We start from the raw sequence: 25335 nt of genomic DNA, 5'->3' as shown, positions 1-25335 counted from the left end.
GAAAAGATGCAAAATAGTAGATTGGTTTTTGTCGATTGGGTTCTGTGTCCTCAATTGGCTGAATCCCTTCATATTTATAGGTTTCCCCATGCAGGAGTCGAAACCCTAATACAAATCATGCTAAATTACAACTCCTACTCAGATTACACAGAGCTAGACCGGTCAGACCGGCCTAGGCAACCGGTCTGACCGGGTGCAGATCTTGCAAAGGTCGTATCTCCCTCATCCGAACTCCAAATCAGATGTTCTATTTATGAATCGATCTACTCGACTAGATCTACGCAATGGTGAAATCCAATGTTCATTTGGAGCACTTTAATCCAACCAGTCTGACCGGTGGGGTCAACTGGTCTCATCTGTCTGCACGGGGTGCTGATCTTCCCGAGGGTATAACTCTCTCATCCGAAGTCCAAATCGGACATTCCATATATGCATTTCGATCATCTCGACGAGAGTTACGCCATGGTGAAGTCCAATTTGCACTTTGAAAAATTTCTCTAAACCGGTCTGACCGGTTGGGAGATCGGTCCTAGTCCGATCAGATTCTCCCAGCCTTGCCACTTTTGGGCGTCAACAACTTATCAACAAATTGCACACCATTCCATATATATCTTGTTCTTATACTAGTTTCAAGTAAAAGGAGGCTGACCATGAAGTAGTGGAGCTGTGGAGTTTTATACTCACTACAAGCATGGATTAGTCGCAACGTGTGACAGTACAGGCGGTTTTGGGTTCTTTTGATTCTTATGTTTTTAGAAAAATGCCTTGGGTTCTTTTGATTCTTATGTTTTTAGAAAAATAGGCATTTTGGTCCCTCAATTTTACTCTAAGGTTCAAGTTGAAAGGATCGAGATGTCGCCTAGAGGGGGGTTGAATAGGCGAGTTGACCAATTTATAAAACTTCAATGCACTCAGCAGCGCTGCTCAGGCCAAACTAGTCAGACCAGACCGGTACAGGCAGGGTGGCACACCAAATGTTGCTCGAGTCGCTCCTTGACTTCGAGCACGAATCAAACTTGGAGAGTGGCTCGCATGCCCACATCGCCGTCGTGAAGTTGGGGAGCGGGCGAGCGGCCAATGGGTGGACATTGGACAGCGCCACGCCGTTGTGAAGTTGGGGAGCAGGGCGAGTGGCCAAGGTAATTACTTTAAATTATTGCACATATTGTCTTATTGACACATCTATTTTGCAAATTACTTTCTTACTGACCTTCGCAAGATTTTTTGATTTATAAACATTGATACAGAATTTGCAAAATGACCATGAGGCCGATGATGTTGCTTCTGACAATGACAACGAATGATAGTGTTGACGTCAGATTTCGTTACTTGTAGAATCGGCGCCAAGAAGAGAGGGAATCGAGGAAGCACAGTTGGGAATCGGCCAAGTGGTGCTACAGTATGAGATCGGCCGGTGACTTCTGTTTCGTTTCGGGTCGGATGTACCAGAGTCCCAATCGGTAGCCTTTTGCCGGTGAGGAATCGGCCGATTAGGAGGATGGATTAATTGGGCCTGTATGGGCTTGGAAAGGAATAGAAGGGTAAGATGGAAATCAGCCCACGAAGCGTGGAGTAACCAATTTAGCACGAATCGTGCTTGTAGATATTCGTTTTCTGTTTAAATTAGGGATAGAATTCTAGTCGGTTAAGAAGATATCTGTACGGGGCTATAAATAGCTACCTTTGTAAATCTGTAATCATCAACCAATCAATACAACAAGCTACTTTTTTCTCGTACTTACTTTCAAGCAGGCGACTTCGCCATCACTTTTCGTTTCTCACGAGTTCGTGCGGGTTGGCAGGGCTGCATCATCTTGATCTCCGGCCGATTCTGTAAGTTCCGTTTATCGAGTAATATCTAAGCTTTAACTTCGGGCGTATCGCTGTTGTTTCGTTTAGATTTATTCACTAGTTATCGATATTTGCTAGATTCATAGGTTTTACCTGTTTTTCTAGTCTTTATCACCAGTTATCCAGCTAGGAATCGGTAGTCTCGGCTCTTTCCACATTCTGCTATTGAATTCATCTATTGCCGATTAGATCTATTCCTAGTGTTGTTATCATAGCTTTGTACCGATCACTTTAGCAATTTCCTGTCTACAAGGCTGCAGAGATCGGGCTGTCTTATAGCCGATTTCGTTATCATAGTAAATCGGCCGACTCGCTGATAAACTCTCTCGAGATCGGAACATAGCCGATCGCGATTTCTGAACCTGACACGTATTCTTCCTTGCCAATCAACAGGTCAGATTGGCTGGCACGCCGCGTGAACCGCACCAGGGCATTTCACCCGAACAGGAGCTAAGCAGATTCTCCCGGGTCGTGTGTCGGTCGCTGGGATTCGGTCGATCGATTTCTAGCGCCAACAGATAGTCTTGTGAATTATTTTATAGCTCATAATATGTTTCTTTGCAAACTATATATATATGATGATTTAATGTGTGGAACACTAGAAGGCTATGTTTGTTTTCTTAATTTAAGCATTGTTTGCATGCAATTAAGTATCTATTTATACTTATTATTCATGACATATATATAATTAAAAGTACATGAGATTATTAGGTGTCGTTATTGGAACTTATCATCCGCTATTCATAATTCGCTACCTCAACGTTAATTCGCTACCAACCCCTTATTCACTATTTATTATTTGAACGTGCCCTCAATACTACCGTGAATCGTTACACCTTGTTGTCACACGTTACCGGTTATATGCATTGGGATACGAGTTTGTCTGTTTCAAAATCTTTAAAAATATGACAGCATTATTATAGATGGAATACAAATGCCATGTATAGCATTGTCGCAATAACATTTCAAAACGGAGGCGGCTACAGGAAAGCAGTCTCCAGGTAGCCTTCGACCGAGAGCCTCACCCCGCATTTATCCGTTCGCTGCCCCTGCGCCCCCCTCACCGGCGTCGAACGACTCCGGCGAGCACCGCCCTCCTCTCTCCCCTCCCCTCCCCTTCCCCTCGTTCGGATCCGAGATCCCCCGCCTTCCCCGGCAGCTTGCCCGGCCGCCGACAACCCCCGCCACCGCTAACCACTACAGGTACAAGGCGTCCCGCCACCGGCCCTTCTCAACCGGCCTCCTCCACCACCCGGCCGCCGGTGCCATCGTCGCCGGCCTCGCCGCCCACCACCCGCCGGAGACGAAGGAGATCGCCAAAGGAGGTGCGCCGGGTTACTTCCTTCAACACCTTGTTACTCCCTCTCTCTTCCCCTTTTTGTCATCCGATTCCTTCAGGCTTCCTCGTCTTCTCCAAATCGGGAGGGATCTCGGGCTAAGTTAGTTTTTGCGTTTCAAAATATACCAACAAACTGCCTGATCTTGCGAGCGGATGCAATCGCGACGAGCCGGGAGAGACGGAGGCCTCGTGTGCGGCACGCATGCTGTGTGTGCCTGTGTCTTGTACGCCTGTTGTTTTTCTTGCTGATTGTTGCTTTCTCTGTTCGTTCGTTTCAAATTGATTTAGATGTCTTTCGTAGTTTTGTTGCTTGTTGGATTCAGATGTTTTGGAAAAAATACTATGCGTCTTGCTGCTAAACTGCTGTGTTAACTGAAGTTCGGTGTAGTTCGGTAAAAGCCGAAAACTGAACCAATTTAATGGGCACCGAATGCATCGGTTTTCTGTTCTGTCATGTACCCCGATCGGTTTAGAAACCGAATAAACGAATTGAATTTTTGGTTTTTTACCAAATGCACCCCCCCCCCCCCCCACCCCCCCACCCCCGCCGCGGGAAGGAAGTATGCCGCAGCCTTTCCATGTTCCATTTATTTAACTTATTTGCTTACTTTTGATGCTTCCTTGACTATCCCACATGATTGATACTTGTTTCGTCACATGGTCGGTAATATGCTACTCTTAGGAGTACCCTATGTGTTATTTTAATATATTCTTGGTCTGCTGCATTTGTAGGTTCCATAACTTTCGTGTGGTGTTTGTCTAGAAAGTGGAAAAAATAAAGACATAGTGGAAGATGAGATCAGTAGTTCGGTCATTGCGGCAGCTCCGCCGTTTCACCCAGCACCATGCAGAGAGCCACTCATCAACAACCAGATTGATCAGGCAGCAGAATGCTTTGATCATGCGCAGTTCGACATCCCGTTCACTGAGCACACTATGTCGTAGTGGTGAAATTACCCGATTTGCAAGTCCAAGTGTGGATCTAATGAGGTCCATGTTCTCCACTGTAGCGGCTGATTCGATCAAAGGTCAATTTCTCATTTCTCTTTATATGTGGTGCCTTCTATGTTCTCTTTGGGGCCATTTGAATCAACTTAATTACATACATTATTAAACAATTGATAGATATTGGAAGAGGTGGTCCCATGGTGGAATATGAGAGGAGAATAGCATCAGGAGAGCTTGTAGATGGCGATAGCTTTCAGGTATTGCTCTGGCCCTTGGCTAAAAGGCTCATTTCTTGGATAGTTTCCTACAATGCCTTGGTAAAAAGTGTTCCCACCTTTTTGCTGGTTCATACAGGTTGACACAATTCAACAATTACAAAGGCTCTATGAGGAGTTGATTGAGAATGAAGAAGACTGCCAGTTGGATAGATACAAGTCATCTGAGAAATCAGGACGGTAAGAGCACTTTGCTGAGGTGACATGTTTTGTATATAGCGCATTATGTTAACATTAGCCTTTATGTTGAAGGAGTCGATGGCTATGGTCCCGCCTCATTGCTCAGCCTTCTACCTATGCTCCAGTTAAAGGGCTGTACCTGTATGGTGGTGTTGGTACAGGGAAGACCATGCTTATGGACCTGTTCTATGAACAACTGTAAGTATATCCGTTCAGGACAAGATTTCCTTCACACCACTTTATGGTAATGATGTTAGGAATCATCATTGTGTAAATATTGCTAAAATTGCACTAAAACTTCCTCAGCAGTCCATTACTAAGCAATTTGTGAATATATTAATCTCTCTTCTGGTACATCAGTCTTAGTGATTATGTATCGCAACTTTTATGACAACTATTCAGATCCTAAGGGTCGGTTTTTTTCCTTGTCATTCCTTTTAGATCTTGTGCAATTGTGAATTACAGTACATGATAAAAACAACAAATGCAGTAGTATAAATGTCTCACATTGTGTTGAAATTATTCAGTCTAGCAGAAGGAAAATGGCTTCCTTATTCATGAATTTTCCAACTGTTTGCTGTAATATTATCACCTAACATTGAAATTTTCTTAAAATGGATAGTTGACCTTCTCTGAAAACTTGATACCTTTGAAATTCTTATCTGTGACGAGCTATAGGAATTTAGCAGTATGACAGTTGCAACTTTGCCTGTAATACAGTAATACTATGCCAGTGGGTGCTATGTAAACAGTCACAAAGATAAGATATTTATGTGCTAAGGAGAAACATGTTAGATAATTATTTGATAGCCAATAATTTTGTTCGTACAGATATACATCAAACATGTTTGTTCACATATAAACTATCTTGAGTTATGTCAGTATAGGTAGCACAAACCATATATAAGAAATAAACTTGTAATCAGAAATTGAACACTGTGAGTTGCATTAGGCACTGAGGTAGTGGACCCATTAGGCACTGTGTTTGTTCACATTGAAATGAAATGCTGATATATCTTCCTTGTATTGTATATGCATTCAGCAAGATAATTTGTTCCAACTAATCTTGTAATAACAAAGTTTCCATCTAATTGTTATTTAAATGCTAATGTTGTTGTGTCTTGGCAGGCCATCTAATTGGAGAATAAAACGTATTCACTTTCACGATTTCATGTTGAATGTACATAGTCGTCTTCAGGTAATTGGTTTATATATGTGCAATTGCCTTCATAAGTGCCAAGTTACAATCTTCAGGAATGTATGATAACATTTGTTATTGCAATTATCTATATGCACTTATGCAGATGCATAAAGGTGTTTCAGATCCCCTTGATGTTGTAGCAGCCGAGATTTCAGATGAGGCCATCATATTGTGTCTTGATGAGTTTATGGTATTGAAAAAAGTCTAATTTACTACCCTCAAGTATAGGCTAAGTCCAAATAACCCCCTAAACTACAAAAGGGTTTATTTAACCCCTTACTTTTGCTAAACCAGATCAAATCACACCTGGTTTAGCAAAAGTAAGGGGTTAAGTAAACCCTTTTTTAGTTTAGGGGGTTATTTGGACTTAGCCTATACTTGAGCGTAGTAAATTGGACTTTTTCCTATGGTATTTTTTTTTCTGAGGTTAAGCATTTCATCAATGTGCTGTATTTGTTTTATTGTGTTGGTAACACGCCCAACTATACTGTGCAGGTAACTGATGTTGCTGATGCTATGATTCTAAACCGGCTGTTCAGCCAATTGTTCAGTAAAGGCGTTGTACGTGGCTACCATTTTCTTCCACTTTCTGGTGTGGCTAAAATTCTTAGGTTATCTATACAATACATCAACTTTTGACATGGATTTATTTGCATCTCTTGTGCTCAGATTCTTGTTTCGACTTCTAACCGCGCTCCAGATAAGCTTTATGAAGGTGGCTTACAGCGGGATCTTTTCTTGCCTTTCATTGACACCTTGAAAGTGAGTTGTTTTGGATTTATTTATTTCTCTGGGCTATCAGTAGAAGTTCAATATGCTAGTATGGTTTTGTTTACTTTTATGGACCATTGTAGGAAAGGTGCATTGCGCATCCCATTGGATCTGCAGTGGACTATCGTCAGTTGGGTTCTGTATGTGACCAATTTCTGCTAGCTAGTAGTGTCAATTTGGTTTCTTCTGCCCATTTCCTTTTTTTACATCTTTGAACTGATGTCTGAGCAGGCTGAGCAAGGTTTCTATTTTGTTGGCAAACATTATAGTACGCTTCTGAAACAGAAGCTCCAATCTTTAATTGGAGATGAGGAACCCAGCCCACAAACTGTTGAAATAATTATGGGAAGGAAATTACAAGTCTGGTAGAAGTACCCAAAAGCTGCTCTTTAGAACACATTTTTGTTATTACTACTTAACCATGACTTTGCAGGTTCCCCTGGGAGCAAATGGTTGTGCATATTTTCCATTTGAAGATCTTTGTGATAGACCTTTAGGTGCAGCAGATTATTTTGGACTCTTCAGTAAGTATATTGCTGCAATGTAATTTCTAGTATTTGGATTCTGAAATTTACTCGACATAACCTTGCTGATACCCAATCATTGCTGTGCAGAAAAATTTCACACCCTGGCACTCGATGGTGTTCCAAAGTTTGGCTCTAGTAACAGAACAACAGCTTATCGGTTTGTCACACTGGTTGATGTATGATCTTTGTTACGTTCCACTTACTATGTTCAAATTCATCCATAAAACTCAGCATTTAATCCGATTATATGCAGTGGTCCGTCATAGTTAGAAATTATACTCAAATGTAAACAACAGAAATGTATTTCCCCTCAATCTGAATTCTGAAAAAACTCCGGTGATAGATTTTGCACACTGCAGCCTACGTTTTGCTTATCTCCAAATAATGATGATTTCTCAGGTTATGTATGAGAACAAAGCAAGGCTGTTGTGTACAGCAGAGGCTGGGCCAATAGAACTGTTTGAGAATATCGTGACTGTTGCTGAAGCACACAAGGTTTCACCAAGATCATCACGCTCACAGAAAAGCGATGATCCCGACCTATGTGTGGATAACGAGCTTGGATTTGCCAAGGATCGTACTATTAGCAGGTAACCGGAAATGGGTGCATTTTTAAGTTTCCTGCAGGCTGCAGATTTCATATTAGTGCTCTGCCTGCCATGTCAATACAACTGATGCTGTCTGTTATGCTTCTGTGCTTTTGCAGGTTGACAGAGATCAATAGTAGAGAATACTTGGAGGGCTTCGAAGCTAGGTTGCTTCAACAGCAGCAGCAGCTATTGCAAGGTGTAGATAATGGTGCTGATGTTGTACTAGCATAAGTGGCAACATCACTCTTTGCCTCATTTGAAATGATCTTGTATTCGCCCCACTTGGCTTACATAGGCAACAGAAAAGCTCTGCTTTTCCAACAGTGAAGCATGTAAATGTGCAATAAGCTGCATCAGTATTTTTTTGAACGGGTGGGTGACCCATAAAATGTTACTCAATCTTTACTAAGTTTCTTTAAGAAAATTGTATTGTAGCACATGTTATTCAAACCTCCCGAGAGGCCAAGCTCAAAACGAGATGGCCTTGGAAAGTATGTTCCAGAGAGCCTCATGGTTTTCTCACAGTTTGCTGTTGTCTTTACATCTTAGAGGACCACTACTTTGATGGACATTGCAACTCTTTAGATGCAAGAAGTCACAACAATTGCATGATATTGTTTGGTCGCTACTAGAGAGTTTCTTCCTTCAACGCTTGGAAAATCAAACCGGAGGGATGCAAGCAGAAGATAGCTTAAGTGGGAGATGGTGCAAAAACATTTTGACCACTGATGCTTGCTGTAGCTACCTCCTCTTCCTAGGGAATGTGGTTTATGCATTTTTCATTCACGCCTTCAAGCATTTTCTCCTGAACAACTCTCTTCACGCCTGAAATTTCAGTAAGACTGGAGAGGAGCACTGAAATATCGGACCTGTAAAGCAGCAACATAACCATAAATAAAAAATGTGTATAATCAAATAACTATGAAGTCTGCTGCTAAACATAGAAAGTGGAGTAGCCTTCATGGGAAAAAAAACCTGGAATTCATTAAGCTCCACATCACTGAGAGCAACATCCTTGTCACTATCACATAAAACGAATATCTGCTTTAACGCTCTCACACAGCGAGGCTTCAGAGTTCAGAGATTGTGCCTCTGGGCATAGTAAAAGACCTTCGGACCTGCAGGAAAAACAATATATGTGATTCTAATCGCTGCAGGAGGACTGCATGATGGGCGCCATAAACTGCTCAAGGCTAACTTGCTGCTCGTCCCTCAGGTCCAGTTTGCACCCCCACGACAATTACTGGAGTCTTCCACTGCATCACAAATTAAGCAATACAGGTCATAATGGGCAGGCCGAGAAAATAATCCATAGTAAGCGATCTAAACCTACACCACACCACGAACCCCCACCATAATGTGCAAGGCAGCATTACCTGGAGCCGCCGGAGCTCGGGGAGCCAGAACGCACTGAGCTGTTCCTGTGTAAATCCCCTTGGCGCAGCACTTCGAGCGATTGGAAAGGGGTAGGAGGTAGGAGGTGGAGCCCCAGCGCGTGATTGACGAGAGACCAAGAAAGGGCGGACGGACCTTGCTGGCAAGTTCGTGAATCGGATGGGCTCTGGAGGTGCGCCGACGGGTACGAGGGTGCCGCCGATGGGGAAATGGAGATGGCGGCGCATCCGGCCACCACCTCTATGGATCTATCCTCACCGCAGATGCCACGAGCCCCGCCCTGAGGATCCCGCCAGGACCCTCGAGCGCCGGCGGCGCCGGCTGAGCCGAACGCGTCGGGCGCGCCGCAGAGCAGGCCGATGCGGGACGTAGCGATGAAAACGGACCGAAACGGGCGGGAAAAACCCATTTCTATTTCCGTTTCTATATTTTTTGGTGGAAACGGGATCGGGGAAACGTGATCGGGTTCGGAAAATGCGGGTTGGGAAACGGAACCGGAATATGCGGAACAAATACGGTCAGAAATTCAACGGAAACGGTCGGAAGCCAGGAACTTAAGCCGGAATACCGCACATCTTTATACTCACAAGTTACAAATCACAATCACATGAGCACAATTAACAATCCAAGTTTATCGTTGGCACTTTCCAGAAGGGGCAAATGAGCTATCTAAATATGGAGCGATTAGTCATTAGTGTCTTATTTATGGGTATGTTGAAATATCTGTTGTCATATTTAATGGCCTCAAATCTATCAAATTCCTAGCCACTGGAATTATACGCTTGCCTCCTTTTTTTTTCCCACCTGCACTGCCTCTCTTTACCACGGCGCTACCTCTCCTCAGTCCGCTCCTCGCAAGCAACTCGCCACCGGCGTCCATGGCATCAACACTACCTGTCGGCGAGCTCATCCACCACATGTGCTTCCACGGTGGCGGGCGGCGATTGTGGCTTGGAACGCGAGCGTCGGGCATCGGGCGGTGGTGGGAGGCGCCGGGTGCGGGCACGAAGGCGAAGGTGAAGGCGCGGGCGGAGGTGGGAGGCGGAGGCACACGGGCGCAGGCGCGGAGGCGGAGGCGTGGGTGGAGGTGGCGTCGGTGAGACCGTGAGAGCCAAAGAGACTGAGAGAGAGGATGAGGGATAGGCTAGGGTTAGCCGGTTAGGGTTGCATACATGGGTTTCGATGGGCTGAGTTGGGCTGAAATAAAAATACGGAACAATTCCGAAAAAATACGGAAAAATTCCGATCGAATACGGAATTCCAAAAATAAAAATACGGAACAATTCCGAAAAAATATGGAAAAATTCCGATCGAATACAGAATTCCAAAAATACGGCTGGAAAAATACTTTCCCGTTTCTGTTTCCATCCTGATAACCTCCGTCCCGAGTTCCGTTTACGAATTTTTTCGAAAAAATGGAAACGGGCAGGTCAAATGTGAAAAAACGGCGGTTCGGAACGGAAAAATTTCCGTCCATTTTCAACGCTAGCGAGAGGGGATGGAGCGGAGGAATGGCCCCTCTTTGGCGTGAGGTAACTCGTTTGGAGGCAGGATTACCTGTCACATTGAATGTTTAAATACTAATTAAGAGTATTAAATATAGGTTAATTATAAAATCAATTGCATAAATGAAGGCTAATTCGCGACACAAATCTATTAAGTCTAATTAGTCAATGATTTGACGTGATGCTACAGTAATATATGTGCTAATCATAGATTAATTAGGCTTAATGGATTCGTCTCGCGAATTAGACATGGCTTATGCAATTAGTTTTATAATTAATTTATGTTTAGTCATTTTAATTAGTATCTAAAAGTTAGTGCACGCATCTAAACGTAAAAATTAGTGCACGCATCTAAACGTAAAAAAAGGATCGGTGGTCTACGGGGCATCCAAAGATAAAAAGGATCGGTGGTCCACGGGGTTCAAGGACCGAGACTCTCAGATGATGGGGGCAGGCGAGATGGGGTGCGGGGACGGACGATAAAAACGGGGTGCGGGGGTATGAAAAACAATATGACGACATTTTTTCTTCCTTTTAGCTTTATTAGCTAACTAGCAGAAATGCCCGTGCGTTACTACGGGTCATTACTTGCTCACGTGTTGGCGTTGATGGAGGTGATCTCTGCGCGTGTTGCTGAGCAGTTTCTCGATGGCGAGGAGGTCCTGGGCTCCTGGCCACAACCCCGCAGCTATTTATACAGGCAAGAACGCAACCTCGATTTCTATCCGAGTCGGCCTCGATTCCGATCCGGTTCGGCAGCGAACTCTCTTGGCAGTCTGGCCCCGAGTCAGCTTCGATTCCGATCCAATTCGGAAGCGAGCTCTCCTGGCAGTCTGGCCTCCACTCCAATCGCTGCCCACTTCGCTGCCGCCTCGAGGATGCGGTGGCCATTACCTGGTCGACACGGCTGGCGTCGTGCGGGTTCCTGAAGTGGCGTAAGAATCGGAGGATGATGGCGTCAACGTCGGAGGACGGCGGGATGTCGTCGGTGGACATGAGGACCTCCTGGAGGTGACGGCCACGCCGTCGTGGCTGTGGCCATTCTCGACGGGCGGGAGCCTCCTCCTGGAAGTGGAGGAGGAGGAGACGTTCAAAGTCAACCAGTTCGAGTTCGACTACGCGTCGGATTCGACTTCGCCTCGGACTACTCCAACGTTCCGCTCAGGGGTCGGACACTCCCGACCCCAGGACTCAGGGTCGGGCGAGGCGGAGCTTCACTCGGGGTCGGGCGAGGTGGAGTTCCACCCTCAAGGGGTCGGCGCATCCGACCCCGGGACTAAGGGTCGGGCGAGGCGGAGTTCCACCCTCAAGGGGTCGGGCGCATCCGACCCCGGGACCAAGGGTCGGGCGTATACTCAAAATTGGATTGTGGGTTGATATCACGAAATATCAGGGGTTTTTTTGAAAAATAGCCTCGGACTACTCCAACGTTCCGCTCGGGGGTCGGACACTCCCGACCCCAGGACTCAGGGTCGGGCGAGGCGGAGCTTCACTCGGGGTCGGGCGAGGCGGAGTTCCACCCTCAAGGGTCGAGCGCATCCGACCCCGGGACCAAGGGTCTGGTGAGGTGGAGTTCCACCCTCAAGGGGTCGGGCGCATCCGACCTCGGGACCAAGGGTCGGGCGAGGCGGAGTTCCACCCTCAAGGGGTTGGACGCATCCGACCCCGGGACCAAGGGTCGGGCGAGGCGGAGTTCCATCCTCATGGGGTCGGGCGCATCCGACCCCGGGACTGCGGGTTGATATCATGAAATGTCAGGGGGGTTTTTTGAAAAATAGCCCGACGAACGACGGACGGGGAGCTCGCCGGCTTACAGCTCCGCCGCGGCGACCTCTTCCTGGACGCCGCGCACGCGCCGGCAATGCCGCCGAGGCTGCGCGCAGGAGCAGCGACGGGGCGCCCCCGTGCGTTGCAACGGGATTCATTACACACCCTAACCCAATAAATATGTACCAAACTCGCATTATATCCTTATCTATGTCCCACATCACTTATTTCCAAAATGACACTAAATTATAAGCAGAAAATTTTAAGAAATAATAATAATAATCAAAATAGTAGTGCAAATCATTCCTTCGCTCTTAGCCTATAAAATCCTAAAATTAGCAAATACATGGACTTTAGCCCTTTTATTCATATACAATTTGGATTTCAAATACCCAATTATTATTTTATCCTCTATATCTTTATGTACATTTCAAAATTCCAAATATGAGCTCTTGCTCAAATTCTCAAACCCTAAATCAATTTCAAGTGGTATTTAGAAAATCACTAATTCATATCCTTTTTATTGTATGGAAAAATTCTTTCAATGGTTTGTGATATTATTTTTCTAGCTCCATGAATTAATTATATTATTTTCTAATTTTGTTTCTAAAACGAATAGATACCAACTTTATTTTGCATGTTACATTTGTTTGGCTTCTAACCTAGTCCATCTAAATACATAACCGCCTAGACAACTATATAGATTATTAACATACGTGAAGATACGTATCAGCGTATGGATGATGTCATATACGGATATAAAGACACAAATTATGCGACTGGTTTTTTTATTCTTGATAGCATAATGCCCGTGCGTTGCTACGGTGAAACTCATTCTTAATCTCTATAGTTGGTTGATGTAAAGTGTTCCTTTTCCTTGTGTTTGATCAATGGAATACACATGTTGTATGGCTGCCAAAAGAGTATTTGGATGTTGCCAAGCTTTTTGTGCATGCCTCGTGTATAATCTTCTAACACTAACACCTTTGTTAGGGCAGTTTCTACACGTTTTGTTTTTATCCTTCATGACTAAATTTGGGCAATGTATGATCTTTTTCCAGTCCATCTGAGTTGAGTGAATCTGAGTTGGGTGGCTGAATCATGAGCAAACTGAAGCTCCTTTCTTTTCTTCCCATGAACGAAATATGGTTCAGTTCCTTATGATCAATCGGTTTGTTTTCCTCAACTCTCATTATCAGTTCCTGGCAAAGCACTTCAAAACTATAAGTGCATATAGTGGAATGGGCAGCGCCAGCAAGGGCACACCACAGACATAAGCTCAGAGTCCGCACCAAACATCCACACCACCTTAATGCCCCGACTTGGGTTACAAGCCCGCGCAACTGAGCTCGACGAGGATGGCTCGCGAGGATGAACATTTTAGCTGGTGCGGCGCTGCTTCGGATGGCGAGGTGGTACTAATCTAAGGAATAGGAAAATTATAGGTGATCATATATTGGCAACTTTTTCTCTCCGTCCAAGACGGGCCACCGCTTTTTCTGTTTTGAAAAAAAACACAGGAGGCTCTTCATTGTTGTGCGAGTCTCGATAGCTTGCAAGCTTCTTGCTTCCCCTGCTCGCGTTGCACGGTTCGCTTTTACAGATCAGCTCATCTACGGCACGGCTAATCACGAACGCATCAGTGATGGTCCGGTCAAAAGACCGTGTGTTTAATTGCTGAGCACGTAGCTATATTATACAGAGCCTCTGGTGGACAGCTCACGCTGACCTGTGGGCGCCCACCATTCCCGCGGATAAGAATCAGGAAGCAACCGCAAGGCGCTAGTGCTCCGGATCCCTACTCTGCTCCACCATCCATGGGGAAGGCTCATCCCCTCCTCTCCTCCGCTTCTCCTCGCCTTCGTCTCACCTCCGCAGCAGGTAGCAATCAAAATCTCTTTTATTGGCGGTGTTTCAAAGACTCGATCGCTGGCCATGATTTTCTTGCACTTCCCTGCTCGCGTCTTCTCCTTGCAGGCAATGGCGTTCCCCTGCTATCCGTGACATTAGCACGCCCCACTGCTCGAGGTAGCAGGAGGAACGCAAGGTCGAGGGCCCTTAGCGTGAGGTGCGAGCAGGGAGCCAAGGGCGGCGGCGGCGGCGGGCTGGACGTGTGGCTAAGCCGCGGCGGGATGCTGGGCTTCATGGGGGTGGTGGCCGTGGAGCTGACCACCGGCAAAGGGGTGCTTCAGAACGTTAGCCTGACCGCCCCACTGCCGACGGTGGCGCTGGGGCTCACCGGCGTGGTCGGGATCTTCACGGCCTTCATTATCTTCCAATCCGGGTCGCAGGACTGATTCCCGAACAGGATTGCATCCTGAGCTCCGGCGCTTCCATTATTCGAGCGCAGAGACGGGGAAAGAAAGTGGACCCGTTAATCTTACCTATTACCACGCCGTGGCCTCCTCGTGCACAGCGGCCATTGCCGCCGCCGGCGGGCAGACCATGTCGTGGCCTCCTCGTGCGGGACCCCCTCGCTTTCCCGCCGCCGCGCAGGCTTCCCGGAGATGGAGGCGGAGGACCTCCTGGAAGCGACGGCGGCGCCGTCGTGGCCGTGGAGCGGAGGTCGCGGCGCCCCACTCCGGCATCCGGCATCGACGCCTTCGTCCTCTACAGCCCCCGCATCTTCATCGGCGCCGGCATCACCGACGACGGACGGGGAGCTCGCCGGCTTACAGCTCCGCGGCGGTGACCTCTTCCTGGACGCCGCGCACGCGCCGGCAATGCCGCCGAGGCTGCGCGCAGGAGCAGCGGCGGGGCGCCCCGCTCCAGCCGCCTCCCGCGCCCGATCCCCTCCTACGCCTCTCTGTTTTGGAGAAAGAGAAGCATTTTTCTCTTTAACCCCCTCCCTTCCCTCCTTTTTCCACCCGAGCCATTCCTCTCTTTAGAATATGGACTGCGGGTTGATTCCTTGAAAGTTGAGGGACTTTTTTAAAAAATGACCACGACGGACGAAAATTGCTGGCAGAAACGTTACTCGCTTTAATAATAGGTAAAGATACAGATAATAAACATGGTTTTAACAGGCTTCTTCTAGCCCAAATAATGTACAATCATTATTGGGTATATACTTAGATGTGTAGATAACGAAAGCCTGATTTAAGAAATTTCCAAAAAGAATATATAATCTTGTTTAAAAAAAAAGAATATGCACACGATACATGCCCATCCTATTTCAGAGGTTTTGCCGGACCGTCATCCTCCCTCGACCGTCGCCAATATTCGAATAATATTCGATTTCTCTCCTGATTGGGGTGCGTGTATTCTGATATTCCTCCCTGTCTCAGTTCCTTGTCCGGGCTTGTTCTTTGTTACAGCTCTGATTTGATTCTTCTTGCCTTTCTTTTCGTTTCTCTATTATTGTTGGGTTGGATTACAGAAGGTGGCTTTAGTACAGAGTTGGCTGGAGGCCCCGTCCCCGTCCCCGTCCCTCCCCCATCCATTGTCTCCTGCTCTCCCCCTCTGGTGGAGTGCCTGGTCGCTGGCGGACGGCACCATCTGAGGCAGCTGCTAAGCGCCACGTCCGGTCGGCGTTGTGGCGCCGGGTCGTCTACTTCTATCCCGTGGCGGATCGTCGCGACCTGCGTGGCGCTGTCGGGTCCTCGGGCGGGGATAGCCTAGCCATCAGCCGCCGTTCTTGCACCGGAGTTCCTGCTCAGGTGAGATGGGGGCGGCTGTTCTTTAGCTCAAATCCGGATCGTTCCTTTAGGGATCACTCGTGAATTACTCTGCAGCCCCGCAAGATCTGGTCATTTGGAGCATCAATTTTCTCAAATATTTCCCTTTCTGGTGCCTTTTTCGTTACGGGCTAGTAACGAGCTGTAACTCGAGGCCTATTTGCTTCATCAGCCACCAAATAATATTTTCCTCTCACAACAAATCAGCTGTTTTAGCTTTTCAGCCGATTTATAAGCTGAAGTGAACAGACGCTCGGTTTCTTGTTCCTCGATCTGTAGGCTGTAGCAAGTTTTAATTTTTCGGACACCCAGCAATGATGCACTCCCGTAATCCTGGAGCTGTAACTTTAGCTCGCCGTGAAAGAATTTACTAATCTCCAGATCTTGCTTTGGTGATTGCGGATTAAAATAATTTCATCTGAGCCATGAAATTTGTAGCCCATCGATGGAGCTGTAGTAATTCTGGTCAATTTGATACGAATTCCTAGTTCTCCTCGGCAAACTTTAATTACTTGGATAGTTGCCTTCAATGCCTTGGTAAAAAGTTTTCCCACCTTTTTAATGGTTCATACAGGTTGACACAATTCAACAATTATAAAGGCTCTACGAGGAGTTGATTGAGAATGAAGAAGGCTGCCAGCTGGATAGCTTGCTACTTGCTTGTGACACTGAACAACTATGAACCACGCATGGATCACACACTGACAGAACTAGACTAGGCTAGTTTCTAGAAAGGTTGGGACGCGCAACCGTTCATCAAGCCCCGTCATACCTTCTCTGTGGTGGTAGTAGGATACTTGCTGATACTTCTCACTCCCTATTGCTTGCTGATACTTGTTTGCAGTATGTATATGCGTGTATGAACTAATGTGGTGATACTTGTTTCTCGATCAGGAACTAATGTTTTGTGTTGAGTGCATAGTGTTGTGCGAATGCATGCAGGTCCTACACCTGGTTTCTGACATACACCATTGACAGCGTATCCGTTGGTTAGTGACACAGTGGCTGTGTTGTATAGCCAAACCCGTACAGACAGAAATCTTTACACATTAATATAGCTGAAAATGGCTGGCTCTGTTTCCATATGTATATTAATGCATTACTGATCATCAGGTCTTCAACCTGTTCCGTAACACAATTGACAACAATGAACAAATGATGAACAAGGAACACAAATCACGAACAAGCAGGTCCACGTTGTATGAATGAATCCTTTCACCAAATTAACATATGTTTCTATATTATTCTATCACACATCGTACGGTCCAAAACCTGTTCTGTAACACCTGATGACAATGCACGACAATAATGATGATATATAGGTATGTGCACAGCTTATCAGCAGACGTGCCTCTCATGCACCAATAACACATCTTTGAAAGTGTGTATACACAAACTTTTATGCTAGCTCATCGATCTGTTAAAGAGGTCCTAGGGGGTGTTTGGTTCCACGGATTCCCTATCACATCGAAGATGTGATATTTAGATACTAATTAGAAGTATTAAATATAGACTAATTATAAAATAAATTGCACAGATGGAGGCTAATTCGCGAGACGAATCTATTAAGTCTAATTAATTCATGATTAGCACATATTTACGGATCATCATCAAATCATGGACGTAGAATGGAAGTCTGCATGCATGTTTTGTAGCTATGGTGCAATTACTAAAGAGGTCCTATTAAAGATGGTGAAGGAAGCTATATTTACTGAGCCATTTGAAATTACTGCATGTATATAAAGAAAAAAAAGAAGCTACCACAATAAACAAGTCAATATCTTGAGTAAATTCCTTGTAGGACATTAAAACTTATAACCATTCCTTATGTACCATTCAAAATTAGAGCATCCCTACAATGATTCTAATTTTTGATCCCCTGTGTGCCATTGCCGTTATTTTGTCGTGAAAAATCACCAACGCCGTCGTGCACTGGTTGAGAAGACTCGTTCCCTTTTCCCATTGCCTTCCCTTCCGATGGAGTTCCTCCTCGCTGGATTCCGCGTCGTGCCCTGACGGTGCCGAGCAGAGCAGTTGGTGTCCTATCTTCTCCAATTGGATACCGTCTATTTTCGTTTTCCTTTTCTCATCTAATTATTTAGTTTTAATATGAATATTTATGTACACAGTTACCACTGGATTCTTTTTATATTATGATTGATCAAAGCAATGTTACTATGTTTGATTCGCTGAGGAAATCAAAGGACGAGTACCAAGATAAACTTGTAATAATTCTAGATCTTTATCTCCATACAAAAGTTTGTTTCCTAAATTTTCACCTAACACTGTATCATATTCATTATTTTAATTCGCAGCGTACGGAAACGATTCCATAAGTATCACCGTGGTGATTTCAAAGAAAACTTACATTCGGTACAACTTTTCCTATATGCATGAAGTTTGCACATTTTGTATATTCTCTAACACGAATATTTCATAACTTATTTTTTTCCACTAAAGTGCTTGAGACAAAAATAAGGGAATAATTTATGTGGATACTACATTTGTGAGCACATACATCATTTCATGAGGGACAAGGTGACCATATAACTGTACGTAAAATAAACCTATTAATTATTAATCATTTTCTAGCTATTCACATCTCCAAATTACATATGTGGCAGATTCGTGAAGAACTCTGGGAGAAGGAAAGGTTTTTGGCAATCCAAGAAGCACTCATAGGATTTTATTGGACGAGGTGATAAATCTCAAATAAGAATTTTATTACGATGGATATTCAATAGCCAAACCGAGCAACACCACGACGAGAGGATCCTAAGAATTATGAGGATAAATTATTGTATATAGTAATTGTATTAATATTAGTTTGATGTGTATAATATACTAAGAATTGTATATATAGTAGTTAAAATTAATATTATGCATATACTATCATGAAATATATATATATATATGACATGCATACAATACGAGAGTATACGTGTAAGTAGCGTGCGCTAAGAATGTATGCGTATAAGTGTATATATGTAAGTGAAGCAACAATTAGTATTAATATGGAAAAAAATTCAGGGTAAAAAGGAAAAAGTCTTACCACAACCGGGATCAAAGGGACCACGTACATGCTGCGTAATGTCCGTTTACGTGTAAGTAGCATTAAAAGAGGTTTTTAGTTCCGGGTGAATGACTTGTTATTAAGGGGATTTTTTTATCTCGAAAGATTAATTCTGATTGAACTTTCGAGATACACGAGCCTAGGACCAATGTCCGTTTTTCCACTAGTGAAAGTTTTGGTCGTATCACCAATTCACTTCTCGTAGCATTTGCTTTGAAAAGGTTAAACTGCGGTTTAGGAGTTAAAACGTCCGGCAAAAGTTTGTTTACGTAACTTGGAGCACCGACAGGTGGGGCCAGAGGCACCACTTCGCCGAACCGGACTGGGGATTTCTCTCCCTTGCCGTCGCCGCCACCGCCACCGCCACCGCCGCCAGCATGGCTCTCGCTCTCCGGCTCCTCCGCCACCGCCATCTCCTTCGCCTCCTCCCCCGCGCTACCATGCTATCCACCTCCGCCCCGCCTCCCGACCGCCGTGATCTCCTTCGCATCGAGCGAATCCTTCACAACCCTGGCGCCGCCGCCCAAACCGCGCAGCCCCAAGAGCACCAACGAGCCGCCGCCGCCGCCAGACTGCGGAACCTCCTCCACAGAACTGGCGGACTCACCGATGCGGAGTCCACCTCCCTCCTCTGCCGCCTCCGGGCCCCAATTACCCACCACCGCCTGGGCCGCCTCCTAGAGGAACTCGCCGGCCTCCGCCTCACGGGGGCCGAAATCAAGGCCGCTCTGGCGTCCGACCCTGAGGGGCTCCTCTCAATGGACCCCGGCGAGCCGTCCCGCCTCCTCGAGTTCCTGCGCGACATCCGGTGCCGGAAGGCGGTCAAAGAGCAGGTCCTCGCCCACGGCGCGCTCCGCGCCACCGTCGCCGCCCGGCGGCGGGTGGAGCTCCTGCACGCGCGCGGGCTGACCCGTCCCGACGCCCTTCGGGTGCTCGCCGCCGAGCCGCGGGTGATGCTGTATTCAATTGAGGATGTGGAGAGGAAGGTGGAGTTCTTGGTCAGCACAATGGGATTCGAGGTTCGGTGGCTGGTTCAGTACCCAGAGTTCCTGGGGGTGAACCTCGACAACTGGATCATCCCGCGGCACAATGTGGTGGAGCACTTGAAATCAGTTGGCGGGCTCGGGGACCCTGTTGAGATGAAGCACTATGTGAGGTTCAGTCGCAGAAGGTTCTACAACATGTTTGTCAAGCCGTACCCAGAATGTGAGAGGATATTTGGGGGACTAGTCAGGGAGAAGGAGGAAATGGTGAGGCGGCGGCACCCGACGGGGTTCTGGAAGCTGTTTACACCGGCAAAGCATGAGAAAACTCAGGAGGAAGTGATGAACATGAAACTTCTTGTGGGGTCACTTCGTTAGGTATATGTTATGGTCATGAGTGTGACAAGCGCTCGACTGCAGAACACATCATGCCTCAACATAGTTGTGACTGAACCAAGAGCTGGTTGAGAGATTCTTGGTCAAGGGGACTTGTCAAGGTGACAGGAGTGCGGGAGGTATTGAGAAAGCATACATGTTCAATTAAGATTACTCTTCACCAACAAAAAAAAAGGGCTGTTGTGAATGGACATGAACACAATTGGATATTCTCAAATATGTCTTGGTGGCGCATTCCACCACAGTTCACAAGATAAAATCCTTTCTTAAAGGTGTGTTTTTGTTATAATGGCTCACCATCGTGCTGATCAGAGCAAAGAGAATAACAAATTCAGGAAAGCTGGCAGCTGGTGCAAGGATTATCTCAAGGTATCAACAAATGGATAGTCCAGTGGAAGCTCGTTGCTTTTTTTTAAAAGATTTATGATCATCTGAACATTCTGCTGAGGTGATGTGTATGCTAACTTAGTACACCAAAGTTTTCTTGTGTATGCATTGGGGTCATTTGTTAATTTACAGACATTTCACTGGTTTCGATTTTTCGTTGTTATGTATTTACCTTTCATATGTGTTCAACATTAGTATGAGTTATGGGCTATGAGTGTACGGCTTTAAAGAATATTGTTTTCTTCCATTGATAAATATTGTTGCTTTAGTTTTTGGAGATTATTCTTTCATTCATCTTCTTCCAATGCACTGCTGGTGTGTTGGATTGTGTTTCGCAAGATATATATGGAGTAATATGTATGGAATTATGAGTAACTAACAAGGATACTTACATTACTGATACATCTTATACTGTTAAATTATACTATGAAATTTGATCTTTGCTGATTGCATATGCTGATGCATCTGGAAGAAGAAAAGGTCAGCAATTGGTATTTGATGGGTATTTGTCATGCAACTTGGGATCTCTTTAGATATTATTGAGGATGATGGATTTAGAAAATGTTTGTGTTCCTTCTTCTTCTAACTTTACTAGTGCATTTTGTTCTTTCGTGATACGTAATAGAGTTTAAGAGTTTATTGTTTAGTCCATCTAATGTTTCCACACATCCAAACTCTTTCTGTATTATGCTATTGTGTTCATTGGAAGTGTTAGTTTTATATTAGCCATTTCCAAATGGGTGATGTATGCTAAGACAATAGAGATGAGATTTTCAGTGCTTTTTGAATTGTACCAAATTGTATTGCACATGCCTCATTAATTATGTGAACTAGAAAATGAGACATATATCAGTGACCAAGTATTTCACTTTTTTCCAACAATAATAAGCAATAATTGTTTGGTACTTTTGTTTACCTTGATATCATTTCAGTTTGCATGTGGAAATTAACCTTTCTTTTGAGTTAATACATGATAAGATGTTTAATTAGGTACTTATTAAATTTAAGATGTCAACAGGTCTTTTCTATTTTTAATGTCCTACTGTCGTGGAGATTTTGATGTAAGTACAGTGTACTGTTTCGGATAAGACATTAGCTTGTTTCAAATGAGTTGGCGAAAATTAGTTGGTACAGGGACTAACGTTACTGGTTTCAGCCCACGTTGCTGGCTTCAGGATAAGGGAAACTAGTGGTTGTTAACCAACTGAAATATAAGTCGAAGAACAACAGAGATTCCAGCATTTCTACCATGCCATAAACCAACAAACTGTGGTACATAGTGCACCTCCCATCTTCTTCTCCTTCCGTCTAAATGCCTGTCAGTGGCTCAGTGCACCTTTAAACCTCCTATTTTTTTTTCTATTTTTATTTAAAAATGTTTCTTTTTCCATTTCTCTACGAATACTAGTTGTAAATGTCCAGTCTTCAGTCTAACCATTCCTCTTTGGATATATGCGTGTTCTTGGATCTCCCTTTTTCCTTGATGTTTTGCCATGTTACATGGTTAGAAAAAAAAAGGTATCGACTTCCTGCTAGCAAGTAGAAAGAACCATATAGTCACTGAAGTTTGGCCCACTAAAAATAGATTCCTTTAAATGTTGTTTGTCTTTTTCTTGTTTATTCTTCCCTGTAACTTCTCTAGAAAGGCAAGAGCTCCCTTCCAACAGCCATAAGCATGTGATGTGATATTGGCGTGGCATTTTATTGCCCAAGTTGAAAATGCCTACCTACTTCATTTGCGAGAAAATTGCTCTTGCGCTTCAAAAGTAAGCAGAAGATTGGACTTTGGACAGATGGTATACACATCATGATCCACTAACTCTCTTTTGATGATGAGCTGCTATAAAAGAGCAGACTTGCCTTTAGAATCATCAGACTATGAGACAAGTTAGAGAAGTGGTTGTATATGCAAAAGAAAGGTGTTTGGGGATGAAGATAATACCTCCACTGTGCATAGCCATGGTGGTTTTGGCCTTAGGCTCTCTGTTTCATGTATCAAGCACTGAACCAGTGCATGGTAATCCTCTTCAGCTGTATTCTGTTCATAACAATTTTGACTTACTGTTCATTGGTTATGTGTGGATGTGTTTACCATGCAATAGGCCTAAGAATGCTGCGGGGAATAAAAGCAACTCCAACCTCAGGTGCAACTCAGGTGATTATCTCACTTTCTGTTTGAACGTGACAACCTTCTGTGCAGATTTTCTCCCAATGTAGTAAAAATGCCAGTTGCTAACTAGGTATGCCACTGGGAGGTAGTAGGCACCAGATTGGAACAGACCACAAAGATATACAAAAACCACATCCATTTTCATTCTGTTATCTCTGAAGAGCACCACTGACTTGAAATCCTTGAAACATTCAGACTATAAATATTGACAAGACAGAATTCCTCCATGCTAGAAGTACGGATTTGTGCTCAATGACTACCCCTCTTCTGGTGCAAACAACTGCCATTCATCGTACCCCAGGGGCTCCAGATGAAAGGAAGAGCAGATAACCCAGAGCCACTTCCCGATGTGAACTGTAGCTTTCTCTGGACTTTTTGGCATTCACAAGCATCTGAGAGCCTGACTGATGATCGGACAAGTGCCATGATTGTAGTTGCATGCGCGGGACAAAAATTATCCGCTATTTTTCATAGCTGGAGCAAAAGTAGCAGTTTGATGAACAAATAATGTAAGGAAATGCATATTTCTTCTTTATCCATGATGCCATGGTTAAGTTTGTAAGGCCCAATCCTTTTGCCAATTCGATGCTTTCAATCTAGGATAATGGCATGTATTATGGTAACAGTCCTTGCTTCAAAACTTGTTGCATGAGCATTTACTTCCTGTTCCCACAAGATGAAAATCGACAGTGATATTTGAAAATCAACCTCTTATACTCTTTTAAACATATACTGTAATCCTGGTCACAGTAACATCTTAGGCCCCATTTGGAATGTTGGAATAAATTATAAATCCTAAAGAAATTGCAATGTTTCAACTGATATTTTTTTCAAATAGACTGTATTCCGTGCCGGGGTATTGCTATCTGTGACTTGTAGACAATTGTGCTCATTTTGGACCGGGGTATTACTTACGTGAGACTTGTCGTCGACATATGCTGTGTGCTGTGGTATAATCTCACCCAGACCCAGCCGCTTTAACTTGAGAAACACCAGTTGGTTCCAGGATTCGCCTGATGGTGAATTTGGTGATATAGCAATTTGTAAGTTGTAACGGGGTCTTTCTTACATTATGAAGATCTAAATTTGTGTCGATACAATTAAAAAAATGCAAATTCTGTCAGTTTTGTTTGGAGGATCCTACAGCACTCTGTGGTGCTCACTGTTGAAATGTTCGTAACTGAGGTGACAGGCAGCGGCAGAGAATTTCTGAGAGTGCTATCTTGATCCATGGGTTAGGCACTCGCATGCTAAGACCTACATGTTATCTTGATCCATGGGTTAGGCATTACTAGATCTCTACATGTGTGGAGCAGGTCGAGGTTCGGGAGCGTAATGTTACCGAGTGATCATATACCAAGCCTTTGGTAAAGCCAATATTATATCGTACACTAGACCGTGAAGCCAGAGACTTGTCGATTGCCACGCACTTCCAACTAACCATATATCCATACAATGTTTTTTCGAGTACAAGATAGTGCTTCATCGCCTCCCAAGCCATGTCTTTTGGTAAGTATTTATTTAACATGAAAAAAGTTGTTCGGTGCATAATGTGAAAACTCTCAGACCCCGTTTGGATCGTTGGAACCCGTTTGGATCGTTGGAATTGAATTCCATTCTAATAATTATAATTTAGACATAAATTAATTAAGCTAATATAATTGTACGTAGAATATATTTATATATTATTATTGGCGATATGTGAGAGATACTTATGTGCTGCACTTCTGCTATAGGGAAGCGAGTCCAAGAGCGTGCTATAAGAATTGAATTCCATTCTAATAATCATAATCTATAGAATCAATTTTCATCTCCCACCTCATGAATTTAAAATAGGCTTATATCTAAATTTTGGAAAGTTGTGGAATGTCACGTTCCAAAATAAATTAGTCTACTCCATTAAGTAGATTCCAATTATTTTGAAGGGATCCAAACGGGGCCTCAAGGAAATCATGCTACATCTGTAGCTCTTTCTAGACATTCGATCTTTTGTCCATTTTCCAAAGCTCTACAAAACTAGTACCATCTACATTGAAAAGAATTCCTTCCAAAAATATATGCTCCCTCTCAAACTAAATGATAACTATGTTTTTGATCTGATAGCTTGGTGCCTTTGTGGTGGAAACTCAAAAATACTCGGAATTGAGAATTAGAATTGGAACAGACGAATTCTGTTGTTTGCTGATATAATTCAGAACTGATATTGAGATCAATACCGTTGGAATCCAACCAAAATAAAAAAAACCCTCCGTCAAAACCAAGCCTCACCCCTCGGTAGTCGGTATTGGAAAGAATCAGTC

The 25335-nt window shown here is 44.4% G+C and overlaps 2 protein-coding genes and 2 long non-coding RNA genes across 5 annotated transcripts; 3 read left to right on the top strand and 1 right to left on the bottom strand.

The window, feature by feature from the left end:
- Positions 1–2858: 2858 nt before the first annotated feature.
- Positions 2859–8126, top strand: LOC117849832 (uncharacterized). The gene is made up of 15 exons (XM_034731535.2): positions 2859–3176; positions 3923–4218; positions 4316–4395; positions 4493–4593; positions 4666–4791; positions 5722–5791; positions 5898–5984; positions 6290–6355; positions 6464–6556; positions 6649–6705; positions 6797–6925; positions 6999–7089; positions 7180–7268; positions 7492–7682; positions 7799–8126. Exons 2-15 carry the CDS (start codon positions 3984–3986, stop codon positions 7911–7913), a joined length of 1530 nt encoding a protein of 509 aa, XP_034587426.1. The 5' UTR covers positions 2859–3176; positions 3923–3983; the 3' UTR covers positions 7914–8126.
- On the bottom strand, positions 8074–9458 carry LOC117849833 (uncharacterized). Its single transcript, XR_004639103.2, has 3 exons — positions 9059–9458; positions 8658–8938; positions 8074–8551 (listed from the first exon to the last, which is right to left on the bottom strand). It is a non-coding gene; the product is annotated as an uncharacterized lncRNA (long non-coding RNA).
- A 6072-nt stretch (positions 9459–15530) lies between these two features.
- On the top strand, positions 15531–16945 carry LOC117847720 (uncharacterized). 2 transcript variants are annotated; one of them, XR_004638688.1, is made up of 3 exons: positions 15531–15603; positions 15729–16008; positions 16601–16945. It is a non-coding gene; the product is annotated as an uncharacterized lncRNA (long non-coding RNA). The 2 variants fall into 2 exon arrangements; XR_011897676.1 differs by lacking the exon at positions 15531–15603 and having other exon boundaries at positions 15613–16008.
- Positions 16946–19363: 2418 nt separating this feature from the next.
- On the top strand, positions 19364–21133 carry LOC117850559 (transcription termination factor MTERF15, mitochondrial). The gene has a single exon (XM_034732416.2). It carries the CDS (start codon positions 19477–19479, stop codon positions 20458–20460), a length of 984 nt encoding a protein of 327 aa, XP_034588307.1. The 5' UTR covers positions 19364–19476; the 3' UTR covers positions 20461–21133.
- Positions 21134–25335: the final 4202 nt, after the last annotated feature.

Source organism: Setaria viridis, chromosome 3 (assembly GCF_005286985.2).
Source record: "Setaria viridis chromosome 3, Setaria_viridis_v4.0, whole genome shotgun sequence".
NCBI lineage: Eukaryota > Viridiplantae > Streptophyta > Magnoliopsida > Poales > Poaceae > Setaria > Setaria viridis.
This window is presented reverse-complemented; position numbering and strand designations above follow the sequence as displayed.

What these genes read in the sequence shown, in the direction of transcription:
- LOC117849832 (XM_034731535.2), top strand. Translation starts at nt 3,984, where the DNA reads ATGAGATCAGTAGTTCGGTCATTGCGGCAGCTCCGCCGTTTCACCCAG. An exon ending in AATTGTTCAGTAAAGGCGTT is followed by an intron (nt 6,356 to 6,463) that starts GTACGTGGCTAC and finishes TCTTGTGCTCAG; the next exon opens with ATTCTTGTTTCGACTTCTAA. An exon ending in TTATGGGAAGGAAATTACAA is followed by an intron (nt 6,926 to 6,998) that starts GTCTGGTAGAAG and finishes ATGACTTTGCAG; the next exon opens with GTTCCCCTGGGAGCAAATGG.
- LOC117850559 (XM_034732416.2), top strand. Translation starts at nt 19,477, where the DNA reads ATGGCTCTCGCTCTCCGGCTCCTCCGCCACCGCCATCTCCTTCGCCTC.